This window comes from Oryzias latipes, chromosome 3 (assembly GCF_053564925.1).
Source record: "Oryzias latipes strain Hd-rR chromosome 3, Olatipes_Hd-rR_3.1".
NCBI classification, from domain to species: Eukaryota; Metazoa; Chordata; class Actinopteri; order Beloniformes; family Adrianichthyidae; genus Oryzias; species Oryzias latipes.
This window is the reverse complement of record NC_136239.1, coordinates 40944301-40956699: the sequence shown is the minus strand read 5'-3', so window position 1 is coordinate 40956699 and position 12399 is coordinate 40944301. Positions and strand designations below refer to the sequence as shown.

The window sequence follows — 12399 nt, the reverse complement described above, 5'->3', positions numbered from 1 at the left end:
TGTTAAAAAGATGCAAGGCTAGAACACTTTGAAGTTTAGGTAAATCTCTGGGCAGAGCAGATGATAAGTTCATGACCTGTGCCAGATGAATTGGTAGTTGCGCAGGTTGAACAGCAGGATTAGCTTGAATGCATCCATGACGAATGTCCCACAGGCTAAATGCCTTGTTAGTAGTACTCACCCAGGAATGATAACTCACCCCCAGGTCCCACGATCGGATAAACGATCGGTATAACCTACCTATCTCGATCGGAAAGAAATTCTGATCCACACTGATCGGGGCAGAGTATTCCAAACGGCGCGTTTACATGACGAATTTTCTTTCCGAGCAGGCGTTCATTCCGATTACTTTTGCCCATGTAAACGCAGCTAGTGAGAGGTTGAAGATGTCGGTGATCACATCTGTGAGCTCATCAGCACAGTTCCTCAGGACACAGCCAGGAATGTTGTCAGGTCCTGGGGCTCTCTGTGGCTTAATCCTTCCCAGTGAGCGCCTCACGCTGTCATGTGATAGCATCAGCACCAGGTCACTGGGAGGGGGAGGAGTCATCTATGTCGGGATGCTGTTGTCTGCCTCAAAGCGGGCAAAGAAGGTATTTAGCTGGTCCAGCAGAGTAGTTGAGTAGTCGCAGGCCTGTGGGGCGGGCTTGTAATCCGTGATGGTCTGGATGCCCCGCCACAGGTTCCTGGTGTCACTGCTGTCACTGAAGTGGACAGCCATCCTCCTGGAGTGCTCCCTCTTGGCCAGCCTGATGCCTCGTGACAGGTTGGCCCTGGCTGTTCTCAGACCAGCTTCATTCCCGGCTCTGAAGGCACCGTTCCGTTCCCTCCAGAGTCTGTGGACGTCTCCTGTCAGCCATGGCTTTTGGTTGGCTCGAAGGGTGATGGTTTTGGTTACTGTGACATCATCCATGCACTTCCTCATGTAGGATGTGACGGTCTCTGTGTACTCCTGGAGATCAGTGATGTCATTATAGGTGGCTGCTTGTTTGAATATACTCCAGTCAGTGATGGCAAAGCAGTCCTGTTGAGCCTCAGTAGATCCCTCAGGCCACACACAAACCACCTTTTCAGCTGGTCTGACGGCTTTCACCTTTGGCCTGTATGCTGGCATTAGCATAACAGTGGTGTGGTCTGAGGCGCCCAGGTGGGGGAGGGGAAGGGCTTTGTAGGCTCCTTTGTGTGGGGTGTAAACATTGTCCAAGGTGTTTTTACCTCTTGTGGGGAAGTTGATATGTCCATGGAGTTGTGGAAACACGCTCTTGGGGTTTGCATGGTTGAAGTCCCCGGCCAGGATGAGGAAGGCATCAGGGTGTGCTGTCTGCTGCTCACTGATGTGCTGGTGTAGTTCCTACAGAGCCTCACTCCTGTTGGTGGTGGAGCTGGGAGGGATGTATGCTGCTTCCAGCAGTATGGAGCTAAATTCTCTCGGCAGGTAGAATGGCCGGCATTTAACGATCACAAACTCAGCCAGGGGGGAGCAGTGTTGATAAACCACTCTGGCATTCCGGCACCAAGCATCGCTGATGTAAACACACAGAGTCCTCCACCGCGGGTCTTACCCCACTCAACAAGCATCCTGTCGGCCTGGAAGCATGCTAACCCGGCTAGCTGGATGGCACAGTCCGGGACTTTGTCCGTTAGCCACGTTTCCACAAAGACAAAGACACAGTCCTGGATGATGTGCGTAGCAGGCGGATATAGTCCAGTTTATTGTCCAGAGATCGTACGTTGGCCAGCGTTATTGTTGGGATAGCTGGCCGGTGAGGACTAGCCGCTAGCCTAGCACGGATGCCTCCACGCTTCCCTCTCTTTTGCTTCCACATGCACCGCCTGTGGCGTCTCCTCTCTGTCCGGAGCAGACCGCAGTCACGTAGTTCAACCGGTAGATTCTTCAGAAAATGGTCTGAAGCAGTGGTTCCGTTGATGGCAAGCAGGACCACGCAGGTGTATGAGTACATTCTTTTAAAAACAGTAAATCCTTGAAACCCAAAAAGATAAAGCCAAAAAACAAAAACACAGAAGGTAGGGGAGAGAGGAACCGCTGCGTGTGCACGCGCCGCCAGTCAGTCAAGGACTCCTAACGACCTGAAACCATGTAGGCCACGGAAACAATACTATCCCTTTCAGGTCTGACCCCTCCCCCATCAGCACAAATAAACCAGTTCTTTTACCAGCTTTTTCAGTATTGACAAAGCCTTTAGGATAAGAGGTGAAACGTTTTCAAATTTAAAAACCAAGTCCAGATGACAACCTTTAAACCTACTACTATGATCAAATAAGCTTTATTGACATGAGGAAACAACACCAGGGATTCTGTTTTCCATGTTTCCACGAGTCATGTTCACGTGGCCAGCTTAAAGAAATAATAATGCAAACAAAAAGGGTCTCTATCTGGTATCGTTCAGGGGGCCGGGTCAAATGGGTGGGCGGGCCGGGTCCTGCATGCGGGACGCAGTTTGGGGACCCCTGTCCCTGATGAATTCTTTAGAAGTTTTGACTTTGTGACAAACAAGAAAAACCCACAAGGATGACGTGTTTTAATCTGATGATTGTTTGGTGTTTGTTGCAGGAAAAAGAAAAGGTAAAACAGAGGGAGGCTAAGCGTGTTCTCAATGAAATGGTAAGTCTCTTTCAGCCAATCAGAACTTTTCCATTTTAAAGAGAAACTGACAAATTCTTTTTGTAAATTCTGAAGAATGAAGGTTTTCCTGATCAGATGAGTAAACATGACAGAATCTGAGGAAAAGAGAATTCAGTCAGAAGTTTGACTTTCAGCTGAATTTAGTTTCTTTAACTTCACCTTTTTCATGCATTCATGAAGAGTTTTGATTTTTTAAGACGATTGAAAGATTCAGTTCCATTTATATCTGAAGCTGCAGATCACAACAGAGGTTGTTCTAAGGCCATACATTAAAATGAGATTTATTATTGTAATGTTATAATCCAACTATAAACAGATTATTACAATGAACCAGATTATCTGGAGTTTCTGCTCATGTTCTACTAAAACAACCTTCAGAAAACACGGACATTTCCCAATCTGATTACAAAGGATGACAGTGGAGAGAAGAGTCCATCTAAATGGAAGAATAATTCAATGCAATTGTATTTCTATGTACAAATATTAAAATAAAGTTTTCTTAACGGCTTTCACTCTGGTAACTGTACCAAAAAAAGACAACATAACCAGACTCAATAAGGGTACTGGAGGTGGGGATTATCTGCTGTGAGCCGCTGTAGTGTGAGGGACACAAATACAATATATAGGTAACACTTTTGATTAAACTGCACGTTTATTAAGGAATCGGACTAGGCAGGTTTGTCTCATTAGGAAATGTGGAAATATACATCACACCAAAAAAACTCTTTTTTCCGGATTGATGCAGATATATTTACAGTAAACAGAAAATTGACAAGGACAATAAGATTTTTTTCCAGTCCAGTGATCAAACAAGTTCAACCTCTTTGGGTGTTGGAGTAAGAGTCTTTGAAGTGGATGAAATTAGCCTTCAATGGTTGTTGCTTGGTTATTGCAGGTAGAGTTATTGCTGGAGTGTTTGTCCTACCGCGTCAGTAGGAACTGCTGGGCATTTGGTCCAGGTGAGCTCAGTAGGCTCGCAGTCAGCAGATAGGAGGAGAATTTTCCTCGGTGGGACAAACCTGGCCTGTATAAACAGGACCAAATACTTACTTAAAACATTGAATTATGCTTCAAAAATACTTTCATGATAATTTTTTTTCTTAAGATGCATATTTGTCCTAAGTTAGAATTAATCGGATAAATTACAAACAAATTATTCAGTCAAAAACAAAATTCACAATAATCAACATGTGCATGATCAATAGTTAATGTTTAGAGTACTCATCATTAAATTCATTAAAAAAGTTATTTTAGTTTTCCAGTGTTTTTTTTTGTTTTACATGATCATAAACTGAGATCAGCTGATTGATTATTATTATGGCCCGCAGCAGCAGTCACTGACTGCAAGGACCATATTGTTTTCGCAGTTGGAACGACGACTTCGCCGCCTTTCAGCGAGAATTTGACCCCCGCCGCATGCTCGAAAAGTCACCAAAACGTGCACACACCTGGGATAAATTGCAAATGAATTTTCCACAAAGTCAACGTCACCCCCCCGAAGACGATGACATCACGGCCAGCGATCCCGTCAAAAAAATGAATGGGCCGAAAATCGCGTATGGGGCCGAACAAAATGTACTTCAAAATAAAGCCGCGAAACCAAGACACACGTGTCGGGAATATCCCAAAGATGTTTTGAAAGCATTATGGGACGGCCACACAACCTACGGCTTGGCGGCCATTTTGTGGCGAACTCTGAGAATTGGCGATTTTCGTGTTTTCCCACAATATGGGGAAAAGACACTTTTGTTTGAGCGATTTTCACGCAATTGCACACACTTGCTGCCAGCTCCAGTCTACAAACATCCCAGAAGTGTCGTTGACCTTTGACCTTGGGAAAAGGCCGCCATCTGGAATTTTCTCAAAAAAGCACCTTTAGCACCAGATACAAACGAAAACTCGTCGTTGGAATTTTCCTCAATCGTCTCGTAACTTTTCGGGCACCAACGGCCAGCTACTCTGGACAATATGTTGGAATTAGAAGTTGTAGATTTTGAACGGCGTGCACGTGGCGAGCTAGCAACCGTTGCCATCTTGGCTAGCTCGCACATTTTTCATCGCAATGTCGTGAAGAGGAAATATGCGATTCCTTGGCCCGCGCTGAACAAAACGATGCTACGCACGACAAGATCGATAAAGGAATGTGGGCGTGGTAAGCAAAAAACCGTCGCAAAAAAATGTGCCGACTCGGCAAAAACGAAAAAATTCGGAACTTTTTTTTTGAGAATCGACTAACGAAACCCATATACCCTTGTCCGCGATATCCAAAGGACGTTTTGAAATCATTACGGGATGGTGACACGACCTACGGTTTGGCGGCCATTTTGTGCCAAAATCTGCCATTTTGAGTTTTTCGCGTTTCTACACAATATGGAAAAAGGAACTTTTTTTCGAGCGATTTTCACGAAATTTGACTCACATGTTGCTAGAGCCAGTCCACAACTACCTCTGGAGTTTCGTCCACCTTTGACCTCGGGAAAAGGCCGCCATCTTGAATTTTCTATAAAAAACGCCTTTACCCCTGGATTCAATCGTAAACTTGTCGTTGGAATTTTCCGCGATCGTCTCGAAACTTTTTGGGCATCAACGGCAAGCTACTGTGAAAAAAATGTTGCAATTAGAAGTTGTAGATTTTGAACGGCGTGCGCGTGGCAAGCTAGCAACCGTTGCCATCTTGGCTAGCTCGCACATTTTTCATCGCAATGTCGTGAAGAGGAAATATGCGATTCCTTGGCCCACGCTGAACAAAACGATGCTACGCACGACAAGATCGATAAAGGAATGCGGGCGTGGTAAGCAAAAAACCGTCGCAAAAAAATGTGCCGACTCGGCAAAAACGAAAAAATTCGGAACTTTTTTTTTGAGAATCGACTAACGAAACCCATATACCCTTGTCCGCGATATCCAAAGGACGTTTTGAAATCATTACGGGATGGTGACACGACCTACGGTTTGGCGGCCATTTTGTGCCAAAATCTGCCATTTTGAGTTTTTCGCGTTTCTACACAATATGGAAAAAGGAACTTTTTTTCGAGCGATTTTCACGAAATTTGACTCACATGTTGCTAGAGCCAGTCCACAACTACCTCTGGAGTTTCGTCCACCTTTGACCTCGGGAAAAGGCCGCCATCTTGAATTTTCTATAAAAAACGCCTTTACCCCTGGATTCAATCGTAAACTTGTCGTTGGAATTTTCCGCGATCGTCTCGAAACTTTTTGGGCATCAACGGCAAGCTACTGTGAAAAAAATGTTGCAATTAGAAGTTGTAGATTTTGAACGGCGTGCGCGTGGCGAGCTCGCAAAGTCGCGCACTGCTATTCCTCATACCTTATTATGGCCCGCAGCAGCAGTCACTGACTGCAAGGACCATATTGTTTTCGCAGTTGGAACGACGACTTCGCCGCCTTTCAGCGAGAATTTGACCCCCGCCGCATGCTCGAAAAGTCACCAAAACGTGCACACACCTGGGATAAATTGCAAATGAATTTTCCACAAAGTCAACGTCACCCCCCCGAAGACGATGACATCACGGCCAGCGATCCCGTCAAAAAAATGAATGGGCCGAAAATCGCGTATGGGGCCGAACAAAATGTACTTCAAAATAAAGCCGCGAAACCAAGACACACGTGTCGGGGATATCCCAAAGATGTTTTGAAAGCATTATGGGACGGCCACACGACCTACGGCTTGGCGGCCATTTTGTGGCGAACTCTGAGAATTGGCGATTTTCGTGTTTTCCCACAATATGGGGAAAAGACACTTTTGTTTGAGCGATTTTCACGCAATTGCACACACTTGCTGCCAGCTCCAGTCTACAAACACCCCAGAAGTGTCGTTGACCTTTGACCTTGGGAAAAGGCCGCCATCTGGAATTTTCTCAAAAAAGCACCTTTAGCACCAGATACAAACGAAAACTCGTCGTTGGAATTTTCCTCAATCGTCTCGTAACTTTTCGGGCACCAACGGCCAGCTACTCTGGACAATATGTTGGAATTAGAAGTTGTAGATTTTGAACGGCGTGCGCGTGGCAAGCTAGCAAAGTGGCGCACTGTTATAACTCCCATGCATTTCAATACAATACAGTGAAAATTGAATGCATGCATTAATGCCTGAAACTGAATACATTGAAAAACACTGGATATGGACATATAAGGAATGTGGGCGTGGTTAGCATAAAACCACTGTTGCTAAGGACAACAAAAAGTTTCATTTTACCGATTTGTCCGAAACTGACGTCAATCTGTTCATCATCCCGAGGGGACCAAAACATAAAATGGTTGCTATGGAGATAAAATCAACAGAAAAGCCGCCATTTTGGAAAAAGTGGGTTTTTTTATCAACTTATGACACATAGCTCTCACCAATGGAGGAATGTGTTTTTCTGAGTCAGTTGATGATGCAGATCGCTATGCTAGCACTTTTAGCTATGTTAGCATAACTAGCATAGTTAGCATAATTAGCATTTTAGCTAATGTGTTTTTCTGAGTCAATTGATGATAATGATTGCTATGCTAGCACTTTTAGCCACATTAGCATAGCTAGCATAGTTAGCATAATTAGCATTTTAGGTAATGTATTTTCTGAGTCAATTGATGATGCTGATCACAATGCTAGCACTTTCAGCCACATTAGCATAGCTAGCATAGTTAGCATAATTAGCATTTTAGATAATGTGTTTTTCTGAGTCAGTTAATGATGATGATCGCTATGCTAGCACTTTTAGCCACATTAGCATAGCTAGCATAGATAGCATAATTAGCATTTTAGGTGATGTGTTTTTTTGAGTCAGTTAATGTTGCTGATCGCTATGCTAGCACTTTTAGCCACATTAGCATAGCTAGCATAGTTAGCATAATTAGCATTTTAGGTAATGTGTTTTTCTGAGTCAGTTGATGATGCTGATCGCTATGCTAGCACTTTTAGCCACATTAGCATAGCTAGCATAGTTAGCATTATTAGCATTTTAGATAATGTGTTTTTCTGAGTCAGTTAAAGATGCTGATCGCAATGCTAGCACTTTTAGCCACATTAGCATAGCTAGCATAGTTAGCATAATTAGCATTTTAGGTAATGTGATTTTCTGAGTCAGTTGATGATGCTGATCGCTATGTTAGCACTTTTAGCCACATTAGCATAGCTAGCATAGCTAGCATAGTTAGCATAATTAGCATATGCAGTTTTGACTAGCCTTCATCAAAAGTGTGCGGTGAGGGCGGTGAGGGCGGTGGTGCGTAGAGTTGGGCGTGGAAGGCGGGTTGCGTCTGCGGGCCATACAACGCCGCTTGCGGCTTTAATTTATTTTTAATATTTAATGGAAAAAAGCTGCTGATAACAATTTCATTGTGCACTTCAATAAAAGATTCTTTTTATTACTGTTTTCCTTAACTGAGTAACACAGTGCCTGCTCACAGACTCACGTATGCTGAGTGTCTGTCCCCCTCTATTTAACACGCCTGGAGAGCAGACACACCGGCTTCAGCACACACACACACACTCGCGCCAAACGCAGTCTCTCCCCGAATGCGGTGACGGCAGAGAAGCTTCTCCAAGCTGATCGTTAATCCATCGCCCGAGTCGCCGTTTTCCGTGGAAACTCAGCTGCGTCCTCTTGACTGTGGGAGTTTGTTTTCCAGCTTCCTCCACACGTGAACCATGGATTCATTCATCTTGGATTCTCTGCAGCTGCTCCCATGTTCCTACGTGTAGCTGATAGCACTTTAAACTGTGCTTCAGCCATGTTGGAAACAATGTTGTTCACGCCCACACTTCCCTCCCCCATTCTCACGCCCGCCTCTTCTACGCCCTACAACTAAACATTAGGCCAGGGGTCGGCAACCCAAAATGTTGAAGGAGCCAAATTGGACAAAAAAACCCAAACATGTCTGGAGCCGCAAAATATTAAAAGCCCTATTTAAGCCTTATAATGAAGGCAACACATGCGATATGTATCTATATTAGCCTTTTATCAAAATGACTAAGTTGCTACAAATACATAATGAGCATTATTAACGATTAAATGTTTATTTGCCCTGCGGTACATTCAGCGCAGAACGATGAGTCACGTGACTGCTCTGATGTCATTTTTATTTTGAAGATTCGAACAAAAAACAATAAAATGGAACGTGATGCCCCATGACAGTGAATGTTTTCACGTGTTCGAAACAGACGACAAAGTAACGCAAAACGTCCCCCCTGGACAGCCATCGGACTTTGTTGTGTAGCAGGAGATCAGAATATTCACTTTCAACTTCATCAAGCTGTAATGGCTGCCACTACAGATGATATTGAAAACTTGGTTATTTATTTAAAAGTTTTATTTCAATGAAGCTTTCTCGTCATGTGTTGTATTTGTCGTCACCCCATTGGTTGAAAGGTACCAGCTGACAGGTGACAGCCAGGTGACAGGGCGACACACCTCTTTTTTGTAAGGAGACTCGCGGGGGGGGGGGGGCACAGCTGACAGAGACGCAGAAGCGCGGAGGAGTAAGCGATCTCTCATACAGATTACCTTTCCCAGCTCGGTTTATTTGCCTACTGAATATATTTTCCCAAAGACCTCGGATCGTCTGGTACAAGGATCTGTGCCAGCTTCTTTGACGGGTGGAATGCGTTCCGTTTTTGCTAGCAAAACTGCAGGACTTGGGTTTGAACTGTGGGTTTTTGTATATATTGTGTATTTAGGGAAATTGGGTTTTTGATGTTTGAGTGTTGGGCGAAGTGTTTAATATACGTTTGTCATGCTCACACTGTACACGGCTGCACAAACAAACTGTTATGAGTTTTTTTCTTGGTAATATTAGAGGGCAGATTGTCTTGGTATTTAATGCCCCAGCCGTAGAACGGCGTTGTGACGTTCCCCTCGCTGAGTGGAGGGTGATTTGTTACAAAGCAATGCACGGAACTGACAGTGGTTCATTTACATCAGCCACTAGCGGTCTGCTGCCCTGCTGGTAGAAACGTGTGTCGCAGGCGATGACGCAAAACTAAGTTGACAGAAATGTTGAAATGTAATATTTATTCTACACATTATTACAGCATTGGAAAACGTTAAGAATGTTTGTATCTTGTTTTTCCTCCTACATAAACCATATTAAACCAAAAAATATATTTCTCTCCCCCATCTTTTTACATTTTTAAACATTTTTGAAAATGCTCCAGGGAGCCACTAGGGCAGTGCTAAAGAGTCGCATGCGGCTCCTGCCGACCCCCGCATTAGGCCCACCGCCTCATTGGGCTCCCCCTACAGTTTGGAGAAAATGTAAGACTTTTAAGTGCGCCTTATGGTCATGAAAAAACTGTAAGTTAGAAAGAAAGTAAGTGGGGCGATCCATGATGGTTTTTCCATGGGTCCAGGCAGGTTGGAGGCTGATTCATGTTCCATGCAAAGTCTCATCTTCAAGAGTTTCTGAAATAGTTCTGGGAAAACTGCTGCATTTCTGAAGAAGAACCAGAACATCCAAGAACCCGGCTTCAGTTTCATCTGAGCTGTTTTTGAAGCCTCAAAGGGACGTTTCCATGTTTGGGTGGTGATGTCAGACTGAACCTTTTCTGATCACTCTCCTAAAAGATGCAGAACAAGCAAACATCTGACAAACTGTCATAGATTTATTTACTGATGTGGGGGGGGGTCTCCAACAGGCTCAGAAGAACGACTACGTTCTTCGTGGTGAAAAGGACAAAAAGAAGGAACAGGAAGTTTTCATCAAGAAACTGAAAGAAGAACAGATTGAAGTTGAGGTGAGTTTCCCAAAATATGAAGATGATGAGATGAAGACAGAGAGAAATCTTTTTCTTAAATTTCTCAGTATTCTGTGTTTTACCGTGTTTTACTGTGAAGCACTTTGCTATTTTTATCTTGAAAGGTGCTATACAAATAAAGTTTATTATTATTATAACTCAGACGTGCACGTGTTGTGTGCACATGTCTGTACATGTATGTGCAGGAAAAAGTGAGGGATGGCAACATTTTTTATGGACTGCGAGTTAAAAAAAAGGAGGTAAAGGAGAAACAAAGCAAGGAAAATGTGACAGAAAGCAACACCTTTGCAACCAGGTACAACACAAACACACAAACACATGCATGTTTACCAATCCCTGCACACACGCACACGTATACATGCAGGTATCCACATGAACACAGGCAAAGACTGTTACACTGTTTTATTTCAGTCTAAAAACAAGAGCAATAAATGTGAACATTTTTTAAACCAGGTAGGAATCTGAATGTTCAATTTTTTTCCCATTCAAATAGTTTTCTTTATTAAAATCTTCAGATTTTTTAGGATGCACCATGATGTGTCTTTACAAAGAAGACCTGCTGAGGTGTTAGCTTGGTTTCAAGTCACTTTTCCATCGGACATATGTTGGATCTAAATCTAAGCCAACACTTCTCAGCTATATTTAAGCAGGAAGAAAGGACTCAGACTCACTTTAAATCTTTTCTCCAGAGAGACCAGACAGGGAACGCACTCAGGCAATTATCTAAATTTACTCTGAATTTACAAGGGTCTGCCTCCTCGTTTTTATTAAAAACAAGGTGTTTCCCTAAATACAAATATGTTAGGTCTGCTTCTAAGGGGTGGGGGAAGTAAAAGCAGCCCACACAGGTCCGGAAGCTAATCTGGACACCATCTTAAAAGAAACAATTGCTCCTATGAGATACAGCTTTGTTGTTGACCCCTGTGGTTTTAGGGCCCATCTCCTGCAGATCTTAGGTGACCAGCTGTCACCGGGTCAATGCAAGATAGCTGTGCTGGGTCATCTCCTGTTTTCCTGAGAACCAGTTTCTTGCAGAAAAGAAATACACACAAACACTTTACCATATATGATCACACAATAGTTCAAAAGTTCAGTAAATATGACTTACTTATGTAACATATGTGCAATTATCGCAACAATGTTTCATCCACGTTCCAGCTGGTTTCCTCTGATGGTTCTCTTGTTTGGTCAGATGTAAAAGTTCAGCTGAACTCTGGTTTGGACCAAACAAGAGAACTCTGTATGTTTTCCAGAATCAGGATCTCTGTTAAGCTGTGATTAACAACAACAGGAGAAAGTCTGAAAATGTGTCTCACTGTCAATGTTTCTATAGTCTGAACTTTATCACACTTTTGTTTTTCCCTCAGTCCCAGACTTGAATCCATTCTCAATGAGACAGAGATAAACACAGGAGGTGAGTAGGAGCTGCTGTTTTTCAGGTTTATCATAAACACATCATCAGCATAGAAAATGTGCAGCAGTGCAGCATCTTCTCACAGCGATACAATGTTATTTCTGACAGATGATCTGGATGCTCTGATTGAGAAAGGCGTGTTTGAAAAAAAGTTCTGCTTGTATGAGGTGAGTCTGATCCAAAGAAAACTGCTGCTCTGTGGAAAGTTGAGGCTCTAATGGTTTGAAAGAGAAACTCAGACTTGGATTTGATCCTCAGAGAAGATTGAAGTCTAAACAAGAGTTCCCATCAAACTTGACTTGGATCAGAAACTTCAACTTGGCTCCACTGAGACTTATTTTAGTCTCAAACTTAAAGGAGTAAAACAATGACTTGAACCTTGAATCAAACTCATTGATGACTCTGTATCACAGACTTTACTTTGATTTGAACTTGTGACGTTGTCGTGGACCCTTCAGGGACAAACTTGTCAGTCTAAATAATCAATGCTAAAGTCAGAGTGTCCTCTAATCTTAGATTGAAACAAGAAAAAGTTTGGGATTTGCATTTCCTCAAATTAAAAATTTTCCAATTCATTAAAAG

The 12399-nt window shown here is 43.2% G+C and overlaps 1 protein-coding gene across 9 annotated transcripts in view; it reads left to right on the top strand.

Moving 5' to 3' along the window:
• LOC105357636 (uncharacterized) overlaps positions 1 to 12399 on the top strand; it is a 545012-nt gene that overhangs the window by 138626 nt on the left and 393987 nt on the right. For 6 of the 9 annotated variants that reach the window (XM_078944705.1, XM_078944708.1, XM_078944710.1 and 3 more), the window contains 5 exons: positions 2573 to 2623; positions 10284 to 10382; positions 10589 to 10698; positions 11771 to 11817; positions 11926 to 11984. The exons of 2 other annotated variants lie outside the window; for them this stretch is intronic. In XM_078944705.1, the coding sequence (XP_078800831.1) occupies positions 2573 to 2623; positions 10284 to 10382; positions 10589 to 10698; positions 11771 to 11817; positions 11926 to 11984 (366 nt within the window). The remainder of the gene's footprint in view (positions 1 to 2572; positions 2624 to 10283; positions 10383 to 10588; positions 10699 to 11770; positions 11818 to 11925; positions 11985 to 12399) is intronic. One more of the 9 variants, XM_078944712.1, reaches the window with a different exon arrangement.